The sequence below is a fragment of the Salminus brasiliensis genome, chromosome 16 (assembly GCF_030463535.1).
Source record: "Salminus brasiliensis chromosome 16, fSalBra1.hap2, whole genome shotgun sequence".
Lineage (NCBI taxonomy): Eukaryota > Metazoa > Chordata > Actinopteri > Characiformes > Bryconidae > Salminus > Salminus brasiliensis.
In genome coordinates, this window is record NC_132893.1 from 15,981,068 (window position 1) to 16,000,381 (window position 19,314).

The window sequence follows — 19,314 nt, forward strand, 5'->3', positions numbered from 1 at the left end:
CAGGATCCACAGGTTGATCTAGAAACCAAGAAAAAAAACAAGACATGACCGAGGTGCAAACAATGAACAAGAACGTGATCAAAATACAAAAAACCAGACGAGAACCAAAACCAACTTAACGTAAAGTCCGAGGCCGTTGCGGCCTACCCGGGGGCCAATGGTGGTCAGTACCCCAGGTAGCCGCCATCCTAGGGGCCGCAGACTCCAGAACCGACGCGGTGGGCCTCATCCACTTTGCAGAGGCCGCCGCGGTGTGCATCATCCACTTAGCAGGGGCCGCCACTGAGGACGCCATGCAATCAGGCCACCCTGGGGCCTGATTGAGGAGGGAGCTGAGAGAGCTGGTCGAGCCTGATTGCGAGTGCTATGAGCTCGTCCAGCTCAAGGTCCTCACCTCGGCACGCCAACTCTTGCTGCATACAGGGAGCCAGCCCGTTGCGGAACACGGCGACAAGCGCGGCATGACTCCACCCACTACGTGCAGCAAGGGAGCGGAACTCCAGCGCATAGTGGGCTACCGACTTGTCACCCTGCTCCAGCCACAGCAGCAGGTCGTCCGGCGTAAGCCCCCCTCGGGGATGCTGAAACACTGTCTTAAAGTGCCTCAGGTACTCCGAGAAGGGCTTCACGCTCAGCTCCTCCCAGGTGGCGCTGGCCCAATCCAGAGCTTCTCCGGCGAGACGGGATACGAAGAAGGCGACCTTCGCCTGGTCAGTGCTGGTTCCTTGACAACTTAAATAAACCGAGCACTGAAATACGAACCCCTTGCAAAGCTCCGGATCGCCAGAATACGTATCCGGAATGTCCATCGGATACAGACTAGGGATGTGGCGGGGAGAAAAAAACGGCTCTGTGAGCCCTTGGATGTCACCCACTAGTTGGGTGACTGGCTGCCGTTGGTCCGCCTGTTGCTGCATCAGGTGACCAGCAGTCTCAGACACACTCAGCGGAGTGTGGTGCTGCTGCCCCAAGACTCGTCCTTCGGCGCGAGCAGCCAGATTCAGGGCACCCATCCCCGCTGTTCGGGGGTTTAAGGCCGAGAATTCTGTCATGCTGGCTAAGCTAGACATGGACGGGTGAACACTCGCAGGGACGGTGCGATGCATGATAACGTTTTATTCAAATTAACAAGGGGAAAACACAAGAGTGCAGCAATATCGGAGAGGGATAAACAAGACAAACGTGACAAACTAATGCGGGCAAAACCTGAGCGTTTGCTTTCGCAGTTTATCTGCGCCTCATCCTACATTGCACTGCAAGCCAGCACACAGAAGAAGAAGATGTTTCATAATATGATTGGGCCAGCCCTGTGTCAGTTTGGCCACTGATTTACTGGTTTTATGGCCCAATCAGACCAATATATGTATAGAAAAAAAAGTGTTTGGACTGTCGGCCCAAATAGCATGTCGGTCCACCGGGGAAAGGTCCGGTGTGCTAGATGGCCAGTCCGTCCCTGATGTCACTCTAACCCAAAAATTGAAACGCAGTCCTTTCTATGACTCTTACTATAAACATTGTTTTGCAAAATGGTGTATCACCATTCTTGATTCAGCAGGATCTTGTTAGTCATATGAGGGCTTTGATTTGCCTTTCTTATCAGCATATGTTCAGGTCTCTCATAGTGTTGTCTTGGTCTTCCAGATCTCATTATGACCACAACTGTTCCTCTGAACTGCCATTTCTGCCACATCTGAATCCACAAGCTGAAAACACTTATTTTCTTTTTCTTTTCTTACACTTATCTTCTTCTCCTTATAGCCTTCTCCTGCCTTGTGTGCATTTATTACTCTCATTTTCAAAGGTTTAACAGTGAGCTAACATGTAAAGTGTGGGAACTGAATTTTGCTGAAAGATTCTAAATACAATTGGTGACATGTAACAGGCCTGATTTGCTAATCAAGGTCTGAGACCTTCTAAAAACAAACCTGTGCTGTTATAGCACTTAAGATGTCCAAATTAATTGACATGCCATATTCATTATCTTGATTAAATGTTATGAAAGACAGAGGAACATTGGGATGTATTAGGATGTGCCAGCAATATTTTGTTTTATGTATGTTTAGCTACATAGCCTGTGTTTATGACTTATTAATTAAAGGGGGAAAAAGACAAGATAAGTGTATATTAACAAGCCTTCTATTGTAGTGGTCTATAAAAATAACGTTCTTTTTACTTTCCTATCTTGAAGATTTAATATAGGATATAGAACTTCTATCATTTTATTTTGATGATTTGATGACCTTTGATATTTTAAGTCTATAAGTAAGTGCTTGGTAATTAACTGTATTCTATATAAATTGAAAATTTGAGTAACTCACCTATATATACTGTATACCTCACACATCTGAGGGAACTACAAGACAGCAAAATGTTACTAAAGACTGCTGAATAGATACACATGCCATCATGTGTTTTTGAATTTATCAAATATATCAAATATATTTATACATTTTATACATCACATATGGCTCTCACATAACTCTGTTAATCTTAAAATAATCATATTCATTTACTTCCTCCAACATGACTTCAACTTATTTTAACTTTACATCATGTCATGTACATCCCCATGACACTGCATAAACTGTATCATTTAAACAGGGGAATGTAGTTGTGTACAACAGCTATTATTTTGTACCCATGGCTCAACTCTAATGAGCAAAGAGACTGGTGACAGAAATCTCCCAGGTGCTGTTGGTGCTCCACACCAATCTCTCTGTGGAGCCATTACAACAGGAAAACTAATTAGCAGAGTTACATCATTGCGTTAGCAAGAAGATGTTTTGTTTGGGTGTCAAGGGTCAGAGGCATTGTCACTCTGTCTAATCATTAAGACATCAAAATAAGCTAATGCAATTTTAAATGTTGATTCCACAGATTTAGCAATTTTTCTGGAGTTTGAGTCTCTTTACAATTATAGTTTGTCTTTTATTTAATAACACTAATAAAGCATATCCTTAGACCCAACAACTGTCTCAATCCTACAGGTCTAATACAATTACTATAGATCTTTTTCCTTGCTCTAAATTCCATAAACGGTTCCACCAGATCTTATTACAACCTTCTATACTTGACCATATTGAGTCTATTTTACCTAAATTTAACCTTATTTTGCCACTGATGTCAGAGATCATGTAATATAGTAAAGAGTTTTACATTGTTATAGAGTCATCTCAGACTCTGGCAGAAGGACAGATGTTTACACCACATTTTCAATTTTCAGTTGTTGACTTTTTCATTGTGAGTATGATTTGTATAGTATAATTGGCTTTACAAAAACTTTTGCCATATACTTTACTAAAAAAAGTATATGGTAAAACACACCTTTATTCGAATAAAGGAAGATGGCATATGCTGTCATGATTTGTAATGTCCAACAATATTGTCGATGGCGGAAGCAGCTTTTTTTTATTTTTATTGAATATTGTGCTTGAGAATATTGTGCTTGCATTTTTCTGGCTATGTCTACTCTGCATCAACTTTAATTATCTTTTTTATTACATTTAACATTATATTCTATCCTGTTGTTTCAAGCGAGCAGACGCTTGTCAAAGCATTTTACTACTAGTTGTACTGTGTACTGTGTATGTGACAAATAAAATTTTGGACTCACACATATACATTAGGAGGCCAATGATGGTGTTAATGGTGTTAATGTCACTAGCTATTGGTCATTGCAAGTGCTTAACATTAAACATTTTTAGTGCTTAATCGTGATTGTTGGCAATGTTAGATTTAGTTTATCATGTGTTAGCAAGCAAATATACAGGGGAATGCAGAATGAACTTTAAATAAGTAGGAATAATATTTAATCGTCTTATTTGGCTGCTCAATCTTCTCATACAGCAAATTCAGAGGGTCTGAATAAATAGCAGTTCAGTCGTATATCTAGCTTGTTTGATAATTTAAGTTTGGTCTTCAGTTTAAACTTTGGTCTTCAGAACACGCTCACAATGTACAGTCACCCTTTGGTTGTGCATGAAGGCTGGCATAGAGGTGTGGTAAAACGGTTATATTTCTTATAATCCATGCATTCAATGGTCTGTTATTTTGAGAATCACAATTTGGTGTAAGACCTGGCTTTGGTGTAAACTGATTATGCAGCTAAATGAGGAATTCTGTTGTTTGCTTTGACAGCCTTCTGTGCTGTTGTTTTTCAGGCCTGTTGGCTGGTCTTTGAAAATGCATATGGTTGGGTAATCAGTTTTATGGTGTTGTTGTTTCGGTAACTTGCTAAATGAAACTCTATTAAATCTCTAATGCTTATCATTCACTCGCTCGAGTAGTCGTATTCACGTGCGTTGGAACTCTACCCTACATACAGTGGTATGAAAATGTTTGGGCACCCCTGATAATATTTATGATTTTTCTTTATAAATGATTGGTTGTTCAGATCAGAAATTGCAGTTAAATATATCATATAGCAGACGAACACAGTGATATTTGAGAAGTGAAAGGAAGTTTATAGGATTTACAGAAAGTGAGCAATAATTATTTAAACAAAATTAGGCAGATGCATACATTTGGTTTAAATCACACCACAGATTTTCAATAATATTTAGGTCTGGGGACTGAGATGGTCAATCCAGATGATTGTACTTGTTCATCTGCATGAATGCCTTAGTAGATTTTGAGCAGTGTTTAGGGTTGTTCTCTTGTTGAAGTATTCAGCCCCGGTGCAACTTTAACTGTCACTTATTCTTGAACATTGTTCTCAAGACTCTGCTGATATTGACTAGAATCCATGCAACCCCCAAATTTAACAAAATTCCCAGTACCTGCACTGGCCACACAGCCCCACAGCATGATGGAACCACCACCAAATTTTACTGTGGGTTGCAAGTGTTTTCTTGGAATGCTGTTTTCTTTTTCCATTATGCGTACCAGCCCTTGATATGTCTAAATAACTCAATTGTAGTTTCATTGGTCCACAGCACCTTGATGAAACTGAAGCTGGCTTGTCCAAATGTGCTTTAGCAGACCTCCAGCAACTCTGTTTGTGGCGTATGCACAGAAAAGGCTTCTTCTGCATTACTCTCCCATACAGCCTCTCCTTGTGCAAAGTGCGCTGAATAGTTGAACAATGCAAAGTGACTCCATCTGCAGCAAGTTGATGTTGTAGATCTTTAGAGCTGGTCTGTGGGTTGACTATGACTCATAGGATGGTTCCCACCATCCTTCGCCTCTGCCTATCTGAGATTTTTCTTGGCCTGACACTTTGGACCGTAACTAGAACTGTGCCTGTGGTCTTCCATTTCCTCACTATGTTCCTCACAGTGAAAACTGACAGCTGAAATCTTTTTGTATCCAAACCCTAAACCATGATGTTGAACAACCTTTGTTTTCAGGTCATTTGTGAGTTGTTTTAAAGCACCCGTGTTGCCACTCTTCAGAGACGACGCAAAGAGGAGAAAACCTTGCAACTGACCACCTCAACCTCCTTCTCATAATTGGATTCACCTGTGTATGTAGTCAAGGGTCAGTGAACTTACAAAACAAGTGTTATGCCACCATTACCAAGTTCTCATGAGAAGGGTGAGTGGGGCACAACCTGATGTGCATATTAACATGTAAAGCACATTTTTAATGTAGCGAATCAGGTTCAGTTAGACGTAAGGAGAATCTAGAAAGGTTCTTTCTTTTCTAGGTTAGCTGACCCTGCTAATTACCTGCTCTCACATGCTCTCATGGCCTTAAAAAACAGAAATATGTTTATTAATAAATAAGTCAATTAGATTTATTTTTTATCTGTCCATTCATTTAAATGAGGATATGACTATTTGTCAGTTATGTTTTGATTAGAGTTTGAAGACATGCTGCAAGCTTCCATGAAAATAAGGAGATATGTTACCTGCTGCCCTTCTTTCTCAAAGCCAATTGGTGAAAAACTCGAAAATGTTAATGAGACCCATTACAAAGATATTTACTACATTTGACAAATAATATTAATGTTCTCAAGGCTTGTCTGTTCTACATACAGCACCCACTTAAGCTCTCTATATGAATGAGGCTTAATATATGATTCATATAATATAATATAATATAATATAATATAATATCATCATATAATGAAGAGTAATATAGAAATTGGATGATTGTTATGAAAAATGTATTTGTATGCAAAATACTAAACACCTCATGGTATCATTTTGGATCAATGCAATAGGACATTAATCTTAAAAATTAATATGTGAAATAGGTCGAGAATTACTGTGCTTATATGGTTCACCTAGTGGGTTGGACACATGTTAATAACAAATCACTTTAAGATTAAACACCACAGAAATGAAACATATTGTTAATTTTTGGGTCTTTCAATAGTGCAGACAATAAAATGTTCACCAATCTGTAAAAAATCTATCTGGGTCTTCCATGAGAGACACTGATACATGAATTCATTCATCCTGTAAAAAAATATTACAAATGTAATGTTTCTTTTTACACTATTGTGTTACTGTTAGTCCTGGCTATAGGTAGATCTCCACCCATTTGTTTTTGTTAGGGACATGCTTCAGGAAATGATGTCACCACATAAAAAGTATAAATGTCTGGAGTCTGCAAGTGCGTTAGTAGGATGCCTCAGATGCAGAAGGTACGATGTTAAACAGGACGCATCACTTTCTCTATCCACTACTTTGATATGTAATGCATGATGTAAATTATGCTTCCACAGATTTTTCAAGGTAACATATCCTGACTTGGAATTATTATAAACTCTGTTGGTGCCTCCATCACCCAAACGACTCCCGGCATGGCTTCCTCTGGGTCAGCCATCTCTGCAAATGCAACATTTGTTCGTCCTCCTACATTTTACATCAATGGATTTTATAACATCCCACATGCAAAGTATTACTATGTGTTTCTGTGCTTTGTGTATGCTGTGACTGTTTTAGGTAATTCTTTTATAATGGGCACAATTTACCTGGCACGTTCTCTCCACACAGCAAAGTATATAGCTGTCTTTAACTTGGCTGTCTCTGATTTGTGTGGAAGCTCTGCTCTTATTCCGAAGCTTGTGGACATGTTTCTGTTTGAGAACCAGTACATATCTTATGAGGCCTGTCTAGCAAACATGTTTTTTGTTTTATTTTTTATGACTTTGCAGTCACTTACTCTGCTCGTTTTGGCTTATGACAGAGTGGTTGCTATATGTTGTCCATTGAGGTATAATGCTATTGTGACCAAAGCAGCAATGACTTTAATTATTGGTGTAACATGGATTTTTTCTATGGCCATCATTGCCCTCCTCGTTGCTATGATTACCAGACTGTCTTTTTGTAGATCCACTACTGTTGACAGCTACTTCTGTGATCATGGTCCTGTCTATATTTTAGCTTGTAATGACAAATCTGTAAGTTATGTGATGGCTGTCACCTGTTTTGCTGTACTGGCTTGCTTTCCAATGATATTAATTACTGTCTCATATATCTGTATTGGTATTGCTTTGCTTAAGCTCTCACATGGTGTTGAGCGAATGAAAGCAATGAAAACCTGCACTTCCCACCTTATATTGGTTTCTATATTTTATTTCCCATTTTTCAGCATTAACATTTTGTCTCTCACATCATCTATAAAAGCAAATGACAGGATGATCAACTCTGCCCTGACTCAAACTATTCCACCTATGTTAAACCCTATCATTTACACTCTCAAGACAGAGGAGGTCATGCAGGCCATTAAAATACTCTACAAACGAGCCAAAGTGATAATTCTACGTGGGATGGCTCAGCCCAGTAGTCAGGTTAGAATTTCCCCATGGATGAGGAAGGCTGAAGGTGAAATGGGACATTTTCAGTGAAACCCCTGAAAAACAAAGAAAACCTTGTTTTCTTAAATATTAATGGCATCAATGTTGTTGAATATTGTTGATTATTTCTCAGCCTTTTATTAAAAAACATACCAAAAACACTTATTAATAAAACACTTTATTTAGTGTAGAATTACAAGTGAAATTTCTTAATTAAAATTACTTTAATTAACAAATTACAAGTTGTTTTTAAACCCAGTGAAACACTTTATGTATGGATTAGAAAGTAATACATTACTAAAGGATAAACTGGTGGTTGATAATTATGGTGTGCAGAGTTGATATCCTGTTGTTTTTGTTTTTTAAAGCATTCTTTAAGCATTTTACCTAAACCTAAAAAGCTGTTTGAAGTTTATCTTCTTATAAAGGCTGACAAATTACTGTTATTTCTTTCGTGAAAATACATAAAATGTTTTAACCAACAATGGATTGCAGCATTAAAATATCTTCAACCTGTCTGAACTTGGTGATAAAACTAGTTATACATAAACCAAAATTTCTATTTTTAGTATGTTAGTTTCTATTTTTTTTTATTTCTATTTTTAGTGTGTTAGTTACACAATTAGTTATAACTCCAATATAACACTCCAATGCTTATTACGTTTACATTTAAGGCATTTATTCAAAGCAAAAAAGTGCTTTGCTGTTTACTCAGAAAATACCCTATAGACTAGGACCCAAAACATACCTCTAAGTCAGTATGGAGAGCACAATACTCTATCTTTTCATTTGTTCTGCCAGGACAGAACAAAAAGCCTGGATGCTTGTCTTTGGTATTAAACCCTAAGGCGTATTATTCAGTGACTGCAACTGGGACATCAGTGCACATTGTTGGGACTATTCTTTGGTAATAGAGGTGTAAAATAAAACTTTCCACCCGCCGGCGGGCCATTGGCCATTTGTGAGGTTTATAGCCATATATAAATTAATATACATAGCTTTAACATTGTTTTCTAATCAAATCTTTTTTTTTTTTTTTTCTTTTTTTTTGTTTGCCATAATGAAATTAATGTCAATTAATTGACAAGCTTGTTTACAGATCTTTTGGGGGTTAGTTCAGTTTGGAGGTTTTTATTCTGTGTTAATAGTTAATAGCTATTTAAATATATGACTGTAAATAAATGACTACATATGACTGCTACTAACACTACTTAAAAAAATAAAATAAATTAAATAATTAATTTGTTCTTTTAGAAGCTAAAAAGCTATCCTTTAACTAAAAATACATTGTATACATTGTCTTCTATATATCAACCAAATGTAAATCACTGTCTCTATTCACTTGCTTGGAAAAGCAAGGTTAAGTTGGATATTTTAAGCAGTTTCAAGTTACCTTTTTGTTCACTTTTGTACTGTGTAAAAATGCATGGAATTGATATATAAAGACATCAATTACCCCAGGCTGGGCCTCTGTAAATCTACAAAAAATGGGGGGGGGACTTAGGATGGAAGATAAAGTACAACAAATTGTGAATGATCAGTGAACCAGTTTTGCACCCAAACAGCTTGATGGAAACTAACAATGGGCCTGGACTGATCTGGTCCCTGCCCCTGGTGATGGGGAATAAGAATGCTGTGCAAAGAAGGTGATGATGTGTGCTGTGTTGTAGGAAACAAGGGTGGCATGATGATAAACAACAGCATTTTGGCTTATAGCTGCACAATTGTGATGTTGCCACCACACTTCCCAGGAACACAGACGATGGCATGGTGTTCTATAATGTTTCTCCCACTGTGCCTTGTTTTGGCAAGGTTGAAGCTAGCTTCGTCAATTTAAAAGAACTTGTTTTCCACATCCATCACCCTCTGAAACCAAACATTATAGCAGTGTATGACAGTATGAAATATTGTCACACAAATAAATAATTGCACATGGCAATGTTCTGGAAGACAATGTTTATTTCCCAAACATTGACCAGGTCAGCCTGTCCACAATGGACTGTGTCTTGAAACAACACCAGCTAAGGATAAAGCAGGTATATTGTGTTCCATTTGAGGGCAACTCTGACCATGTGAAGGACCAACGATACCAATATGTGCATGTGAGTACAGCACCCTCTCAGTACCCTATTTGGACAGGTCACTATTTACCTCAGAAAGTGCTTGAACTGGATAGCAGTGCTGTTTCCTATAAATATATTTTCATTGACGAGGCAGGGTTCAACCTGCACAAGATAAAGCGGCGAGGGATGAACATCTTTGGCAACCATGCCATTGTAAATGTCCCTAGGCAGTGTGGTGAAAACATCACCATGTGTGCTGCCATTGGTCAATATGGGGTCATCCATCACCATGCACAACTTGGTCCTTATAACACTGCTCATTGGTATTGTTTCTTGATGGACTCAAAAACCTCCTTAACCTCCCACAGGAAGAAAACCCAGAGCAGCCCCTTATGCTGTCATTAGGGATAATGTAAGTTTCCATACAAATGTTTGAAATATATTTAACAGGAGGGCTATATCTATTGCTGTAGCAACTTTTCAGCACCACCGAAAAAGGAGGGGGCTCTAGGCCAATTACATAAAAGTTTAGCGAGGTGATGACCAATCAAATGGAGCATGCTGATCTTTTTTTATTGTTTGTCATTCCCATAGACATGCTATATTAACAAGAAAACATTATATATGGCAGTGATTCAAATATTCAATTTAACACAATTGACACTGTAGAACTCCCCACATCGCAGCAGAACTAAAACTCTGTTTTAGTCAAGACCAAAACTGCAATACATCAAGTTAGAGTTAAGACCAAGACTTTTAGTAGTCAAGTCCAAGTCCAGACCAAGACCAGGAATGGTCAAGAGTGAGACCAAAGACCAGATGAAGATGTTTTTCATTATATGAAAATAAAAATAAAATAATTAATTCATATTATATATATTACATTTTATCATTTTATCATTATTTTATTCATAATAATAATTGATGTTGCTGTTGCATTACCTGAAGAAATTGCAGAGTGAATGTGCAGCTTAAGCAATTCTCATGTGGCTGCTGAGTATTTTGCTAAGTGGTTGCTATGGTATACAGGAGTTAGCTATAAAGTTGATAGGGTATTGCTGTGGTAGATTTGATTAATTGTTATGGGATTGTTTTGCTTTTGATAAGTAGTTGCTATGATATTCAAAGCTGCTATGCTTTTTCAAGCGATTGCTATCCTGTTACCAAGCAGTTAAAATAGTATTCCAGGTGGTTGCTTGTGGTTACTAGCTGGTTGTAATGGTGTCTAAGCTAGTTTATTTTGTGTATGAGTGTGGAGTCCATAATTGGCCAAAAACAGAGCTGATAGATTATTTTATTTGAACAAAGAAAACATTATTAAGACAGAACATGCTTACAAGAACAAGGAGACCTCATAGTAAACTGAAGGGGCCTTTACCAAAATTACTGGCAATATTCTACTGACAGAACTCTGAAACACCAAGTGTAAGCATGAGTATGTGAGAGAGCAGGGCTTAAGAAGGGTGGACACAGGTACCACAGACCAACCTTGATTACTGCTGGGCAGCACTGTGTCTCCCCTCGGTGGTTGGATGCGGTATCGCAGATGGCCTAGCCTCAAGCTGGTCTATTACAAGTGCTGCTTGCTCAAACTTGATTAGCATGGTAGAGTAGTCAAATAAACACCTAATTTTCTCGACTGCAAAGTGTTTACCAATACTTAAGAATTTCAAAACACAGCAACATATCTACCTCATACAAATAGCCAAATAGTTAAAGTTCTTTTCAAAAGCACATTTTCTTAACTAAATACCAACCCAGCATTTTACAATACACACAAAGGTTTCTCACAAGTCTTAAACATGTTTTCATGCACATCACATCTTATGTTTTCCCTTGCCATGCACCTGGGATAGAAACATTTGGCATGCCTTATCTACCCCTGACAGTCCTCCATTGAAATGTCTCTTCAGCCAGCATCCATTGCATTGAGAAGGGACATCATGTGGTTGATGATCGTACACCTTCTACCTCCAAGCTGAAAACATTCTTCAAATAAGTAGAACAGGAGGAAAAGGGACATCATTCTTTGATGGTCTGCAAACCAATTTGTGATGACATGATGATGGTGGAATGATGAAATCACAAATGTATTCATGTTTCCTGCCACCTGTTCTCTTTCTGCTTCAGACACCAGTTGTTGGTAGAGTTCATCCAAAAACAAAATACAGAGGTTGCTGTTATAGAGCCCAATCTGGCATTTGTGTTTAAGTCATGTTTCCATGCATGGTGGCATAGTGTAAAACTCACTATATTACAAGATATAACAGGAATATAGGATAGACAATTTACCTGGACATATTGGTCCTGGCAATAGTTGTCAGGCCAATGCTTTCCACATTCTGAAATACCTGGTCATTTTCTATTTTGGTCTGGAAGAACAGCATTCTCCTGGTCTGCACTATTAACTTTACTACCTCACTGGATTTAATATTTATTGCACACTCCATAATTTGCACACTGCCCCTAATTTATTTATTACTCTTTGTCTGTATTGTGTTGTTTTGTCTGTCTGCACTTGTACTGTGTTGCACTTGTGTTCTGTATGCACTGTGTCTATGTTGCACCATGGTCCTGGAGGAACGTTGTTTCGTTTCACTGTGTACTCTGTATGTAGTTGAAATGACAATAAAAACCCACTTGACTTGACTTGACTTGACTTGACTTAGGAGTTTAACCCTTTCCCCAGAGGGAGAAAGACACTGCTTCCTTTACAGTTAAGGGATAAAAACACTACATATGTATTAGTGGTGGGTTTGGTGGCCTGCAGTTACTATAAGATATAGCATCAGTAGGAATATACTTGTAAAATGTAGTCTGGATAGAGATAGACCATGGTTTATCACATGGTCTATGGTGGTGGGTCTAATTTTATATATTATTTATATAAAAAATATATATATATATATATATATATATATATATATATATATATATATATATATATATATATATCCCCTTTGTCACTGACAGCACCTGGTTGCATCTCCAAATGGGATTGGAATCAGCTGCCATTGGTCTATTAGTGCATTTAATTTCAATGTCCTACATTTAAAAATGTGTAGTCCAGTATTAGCTTTTCACCTGCAAAACGTTTTGCAAAACTATGCATTTTATACTATATTGTGTAGGTTTGGGACATTTTTGTAACCTTGTATGTAGAGAAAATGTAAGCATTTTAGAAACATGGTAAATGACTGCAAAAACAACATGAATTGTATTAATTGTATAGCCCAAAAAGACTGATGTTACATTTACTGTGTTCAGAGTTTTAAAAAATGGGAATACAGATTGGACAAAATGATGTAAGCAGACCCCATTCTAGTAATTTTTGCAATTGTGCAATTTCTTAAGTAGCCTATATAAAACAACATTCCAATAGGCCAGAGGCAAAAAATCTGAATTTGATCAAAAAAATGGAAAAGTGGCTGGCTTCCACAACAATGTATACTGTGAAATGTGTGTGTGTGGTGTAGGCCTTTGGTCAAAATGTGGAGTGCCAAAGCTTTTGGTTTTGGTTTACCAAAAGCTTGTACAAGGTGTTTGGCTTATAGAGCGTTTGGGTAACAGAGGAGAGAAAGGTGTATGCTGTGTATGGTGCGGCATGTGCAGTGTGTGTGGTGTGGAACGTGGTAAGGAGAACCATGAAGCAGTGTGTGTGTGATGTGTGTGTGGTGTGCAGTGTGTATGTGGTATGGAGTATGTTGTAGAGACTTATAAAGCAGTGTGTGTGCATGTAATGAATGTGTGGTGTGCGTTGTGTGTGTGGTCTGGAGTGTGTCTTTAATGTGAGATGTGTGGAGAATATAAAGCAATGTGTGTGCTGTGTGGCGTGTGTGTGGGGTGTATGGTACGGAGCGTGCAGTGTGTGTGGTGTGGAGAATCATGAAGCAGTATATGTGCGTGTGTGTGTGCTGTTCGGTGTGCGTGCGTGGTGTGGAGTGCGATGTGGAGAATCATGAAACAGTATGTGTGTGTGTATGGTGTGCAGTATGTGGTGTGAAGAGTATGGTATGCGTGTCTGGTGTGGAGAGTGTGTTGTGTGTGTGTGTGTGTGTGTGAAGTGGAGAGTGTGGAGTGTGTTTGTGGTAAATCTTGTATTGCCTTTACATTGTCTTGCAAAAGCTTGGAAACTGACACTGACCAAGCACAAGCACACTTTTGTCCCCCCCAAGCCTCCCTCACACCCCCCTCCTGCTCCCGCCCCTGTATGTTTGTACTGCATGTTTGGCCTATACAAACTGGAACAGGAAAGAGGAGTGGAGTGTTCTCTCGCTACATATGAAGCAACTGTATAACAACGAATTTGGATGACTTTTTCTCTCAAAATACTACAGTTTTTATCAAATGTAAAACACACAGAAGATTGCACATTACACTTGCAGTTGTTATTTATCTAAGTGCAGTATACTGTAATCTATATCAATATTGTAATATATATTGAGGTACATCTGTTACCATTTTTTCTGTTTACTGTTTCTCTGTGTTTTCAGGATGTCACAGAAAAACGAGACTCAGGCTACTTTCGTAACAGAGTTTTTCATTGTAGGATTTCCTGGACTTCAACCTGAATACTACAACCTCATAGGTGCTGTTTTCTTCAGCATCTATATTATTGTAATTGGGGGAAACTCTAGCTTTATACTGCTGTTTGTAACTGAAACAAGCCTCCATAAGCCCATGTACATCATCTTGTTGAATCTTGCTCTGTCTGATATTGGGTACTGTACTGTAGCCCTCCCTAAACTGATCTCTCGCTATTGGTTTAATAATGGCTTCATCTCCTTTCAGCTCTGTCTGATGCAGAGTCAATTTATCCATTATTTTGGAACACTGAATTCGTTTATTATGATGACCATGGCCTTAGATCGCTATCTTGCCATCTGCTTCCCACTCAGGTATCCTGTACTCATGACTACCCAAACTATGAAAATTGTGTCAGGGTTTTTTTGGGTATCATCCATGATTTACTCTGGTATTTCTACAATAATGACATCTAAGTTACCCTTCTGTGGGCCAAATCGGATCATGAACTGCTTTTGTGACACTACTTCTATGAACAGTTTAGCCTGTTCTGATGTCACTTTTCAGAGTTATATTGCCACCTCAGTGGCTACATTTGTGCTTGTTCTGCCCTTCTCTTTAATTGTTTTCTCCTATACCAGCATTGTTGTGTCTGTGGTTACAATTGTTAACAATCAAGGCATGCAGAAAACTTTCTCTACCTGTGCCACACAGCTGTGCATCATAAGTATATATTACATTCCTCGATTCTTTGTGTACATTTCACCTTACATACCCAACCTAGGACTGAACACAGATCAGAAACTTTCAATCACTGTGTGTTACACATTGTTCCCAGCAATGGCAAACCCACTAATATACTGTCTTAGACACTGTCTGTTTCAAAATAAGCCAATATTGTACTATTCATTTATTTGCAATGTTGTATATTTGGCTATAGACATATATAATATACATTAATTTATTTAATTTTCATGCCTAGTTTAAATTAAATTTCAAATGGTACTGCATATATGACCAGCATACACATTAAGTGATTCAATTAAAAAAGATTTTCATTAAAAAGATTGATAAGACCAGAAATGTGTATGGTGTATGTAAAAAAGACAATGAACTCTCAACTTCACTTGTAAGGTTTTACATTATGTTTTTATTGTAATGAACTTTATTTGGATTTCACTGGGGTTTTGATTTCTAAAAGCTATAAAACAAAATATGCAAGAGACAGAGCGCATTACTCATCAGCATGGGAGGTTGCATGCAGATTTCACTCATAAAAGAAACAGGAAACATATCAGTACTCTTGATGCCCAGTTCTCTCAATTAGCATTTTCTAATGTGGGACAGTTCTGTTCAAAATATGGAACACTGAAAATGACCTAAATCACATTCATTCATGTGATAAAAACTTCACACATTTCTAAATGTCCAATTATTTACTAATTTTACCACTTAATGTAATTGCTTTTACAAAACACTTATGTGTGAATAATTTGTATGCATTACAATGCTATAGTGCTACACAACAGTGAATCCCCATTTTTGCAGTTTCTGTTTTACTTTTTGACATCGGGCAGTATACATTTCATAATGAATGGACCAACAAAAATGTTCCAAAATGACTTAATAAAATAAAAAATAAAATCTAGAAAACGTTTTTTGTGTGACAGTGAAAATGAATTTAAAAGACTTATATCCCATAATTAGGATACAATAATAGCCCATAGCCCTCTACACATTTTTAGTATTTGTACTGAAAATGTGTACTATACTGTCCTGCCTTTCTGCATATTTTCCAAAGCTGAACAAAAGAACATGACTAAAATAACAAATAAAGTATTCTTCTTATGTATATATTCATTCATTCATGCATGGACTGACTGAATGAGAAGGAGGATAAGTAATGGGGGTATTGCAATCAGGTGTGAGTAATGGCTAGGGCAAAAGATTGGGCATTACATGTTCACAGCATGAATCAGCATTATCTTGCACATGCAAGCAAACATGGACATGGGAAATGTGCTGAAAAGGAGCTGGAGGTATGGGGCATATTCAAGCAGCAGTCTTTTTAAGGATAGGTCTGACAGAAAATGCATGTTTATGCATAGTAATATCAGGGATATTACTAAAGGATTTGAAGGTTTGGGTTATGTGTCTGCTAAAGTTTGTTTGCACATGTGTGGTCCTCTAAACACTAATGCATTTGTTTTGGTTTCTTTCATACATCCAAGTCAGAGGTGACATAGGTGGCAATAGTTCCAACAAAAGTGGCAGTTCACACATTACCTTGATGCCCAAGATGGAAAGCATACCCACATTCAGCCACCAGCAGAAAAAGGAAGCACATTCCACAATTACAAAAAAATAGATTTTCTCAAGATGGCTGTTGTAGATGCTAACTGCAAGTTCCTTGCTGTTAGCGTGGGCACCCAGGGCAAGGAATCAGATGGAAAGTTCAGGATCATAAATAGAAAGTGTTTTTCTCTTTTGAAATTTGACAACATGTGGAGTGTATTCCGCTCTACACTGTGAGCAGAATTATTAGGCAAATGAGTATTTTGATCACATCATCCTTTTTATACATGTTGTCCTACTCCAAGCTCTATAGGCTTGAAAGCCAACTACCAATCAAGTAAATCAGGTGATGTGCATCTCTGTAATGAGAAGGGGTGTGGTCTAATGACATCAACACCCTATATAAGGTGTGCTTAATTATTAGGCAACTTCCTTTCCTTTGGCAAAATGGGTCAGAAGAGAGATTTGACGGACTCTGAAAAGTCCAAAATTGTGAGATGTCTTGCAGAGGGATGCAGCAGGCCTGAAATTGCCAAACTTTTAAAGCGTGATCACCGAACAATCAAGCGTTTCATGGCAAATAGCCAACAGGGTCGCAAGAAACGTGTTGGAAAAAAAGGCGCAAAATAACTGCCCATGAATTGAGGAAAATCAAGCGTGAAGCTGCCAAGATGCCATTTGCTACCAGTTTTGCCATATTTCAGAGCTGCAACATTACTGGAGTATCAAAAAGCACAAGGTGTGCGATACTCAGGGACATGGCCAAGGTAAGGAAGGCTGAAAAACGACCACCTTTGAACAAGAAACATAAGACAAAACGTCAAGACTGGGCCAAGAAATATCTTAAGACTGATTTTTCTAAGGTTTTATGGACTGATGAAATGCGAGTGACTCTTGATGGGCCAGATGGATGGGCCTGAGGCTGGATCAGTAAGGGCAGAGATCTCCACTCCAACTCAGACGCCAGCAAGGTGGAGGTGGGGTTGGTAAAGAAAGAAGTTGGTATCGTTCAAGAAAAACATGATTTTCATGCAGGACAATGCTCCATCACATGCATCCAAATACTCCACAGCGTGGCTGGCCAGTAAGGGTCTAAAGGAAGAAAAAATGATGACCTGGCCCCTTGTTCACCTGATCTGAACCCCATAGAGAACCTGTGGTCCCTTATAAAATGTGAGATCTACAGGAAGGGAAAACTGTACACCTCTCTGAACAGTGTCTAGGAGGCTGTGGTGTCTGCTGCACACAATGTTGATCGTAAATAGATCAAGCAACTGACAGAATCTATGGATGGAAGGCTTTTGAGTGTCATCGTAAAGAAAGGTGGCTATATTGGTCACTGATTTGTTTTTGTTTTTGAATGTCAGAAATGTTTATTTCTAAATCTTGTTATATTGGTTTACCTGGTGAAAATAAACATGGGTGTATATTTGTTTTTGTGCAGTAATAGTTACCTGCACAAACAGATATCCTTCTAAGATACCCAAATCTAAAGAAAAAAAAAAAAAAAAAAACTCCAACTTCCAAAAATAGCAAGCTTTGATATTTGAGTCTTTTGGGTTGATTGAGAACATAGTTGTTGTTGTTCAATAATAAAAAGAATCCTCTCAAATACAACTTGCCTAATAATTCTGCACCCACTGTACAATTGTACTCCACCCAAGGTTGTCAAGATCACTAGGTCCTCAGGGTGTCTCCATAACTTCCTCCATGAAGTAGTGGTGGATTAGGAGGATGTTACACGCTCATTGAGGAGACTTGGAGAAGAGAGGGGCTAGGAGTAATGCAACCTGTTGAGACTGCAAGCACAATGTATGTTTAATTAACTAATTTTATTGCTCTATTATCATAGGGGTGGTTATCTTAAAAATGGCAATTGATGAGCAGGGTAATTTTAGGGTGGAAGGTACTGATAGTGGTCATGTGGTGTGACTGAAGTGTGTCACCGGTGGCAGGTAGGAAATCGATTGAAGGTGGTCAGATTCTTTGGTCTTCATAAAGAATGTTCATGATTTTCTTCTTCAGCAGTTTGGCAGTTACCTGTTCTCCAAATTGCAGTTGCAGACATTGTCTTTAGAAAAGGAGCTAGATGCAGTCAGTCTGCATTTTTTTATGTTTTTATTTTTGTTTTTTGATTTGTTGAGCGGGAATAATTCTTTTTTTGGTTTAGCTCTAGGGGTGTATTTAGTCTTGACATAGCTGAAATACATGGTCATCCAGCTCATCTTCATCATCTAGAACTTGAAAACTCTAGCTACATTAAATAAAATAATTGACAAATCACAAACACCATAGTGACAATACAAATTATTGTTGTGTTATTTATGCAATCAAACTACTATCATTGAGGTTTTGTCATGATCCACTCGGTCTGACAATGACGGGAGAACACTCGCAGGGGATGGACCGAAGCGAGGAGTTTATTGATAACAATAAACCATAAACAAACAGAAATGCAGCACCAGTTACTAGGGATAAGGAAGAACTAAAAACTGTGACAAACCATACTGGGCAAACAAAAAAGAACACACCTGGGGCTGGTGAGGCACTAGGGCAGTGCTGGCTGCCGGGGCTGAGCCAATACCGCTACTCAGAAACATAAACTACCAAGCCGAGCTTGGGAAAACTTAGAACTAGAACATAAAGAGTAGCGCTAGTCAGGCGCATTGAACTTACTAGACTTGA

General features: G+C 38.3%; 2 protein-coding genes across 2 annotated transcripts; both read left to right on the top strand.

Moving 5' to 3' along the window:
• The first annotated feature begins 6,751 nt into the window (after positions 1-6,751).
• Positions 6,752-10,215, top strand: LOC140537254 (olfactory receptor 1E16-like). Its single transcript, XM_072659578.1, has 2 exons — positions 6,752-7,702; positions 9,727-10,215. Exons 1-2 carry the CDS (start codon positions 6,752-6,754, stop codon positions 10,213-10,215), a joined length of 1,440 nt encoding a protein of 479 aa, XP_072515679.1.
• A 4,089-nt stretch (positions 10,216-14,304) lies between these two features.
• On the top strand, positions 14,305-18,561 carry LOC140537256 (olfactory receptor 1E16-like). The gene is made up of 2 exons (XM_072659579.1): positions 14,305-15,208; positions 18,482-18,561. Exons 1-2 carry the CDS (start codon positions 14,305-14,307, stop codon positions 18,559-18,561), a joined length of 984 nt encoding a protein of 327 aa, XP_072515680.1.
• Positions 18,562-19,314: the final 753 nt, after the last annotated feature.

Excerpts from the sequence above, each read along its gene's own strand:
- LOC140537254 (XM_072659578.1), top strand. The coding sequence starts at position 6,752 with ATGGCTTCCTCTGGGTCAGCCATCTCTGCAAATGCAACATTTGTTCGT. Across the intron at positions 7,703-9,726 it reads TACTCTACAAACGAGCCAAA|GTCAGCCTGTCCACAATGGA; the intron begins GTGATAATTCTA and ends AACATTGACCAG.
- LOC140537256 (XM_072659579.1), top strand. The coding sequence starts at position 14,305 with ATGTCACAGAAAAACGAGACTCAGGCTACTTTCGTAACAGAGTTTTTC. Across the intron at positions 15,209-18,481 it reads AATATACTGTCTTAGACACT|GGGTGGTTATCTTAAAAATG; the intron begins GTCTGTTTCAAA and ends CTATTATCATAG.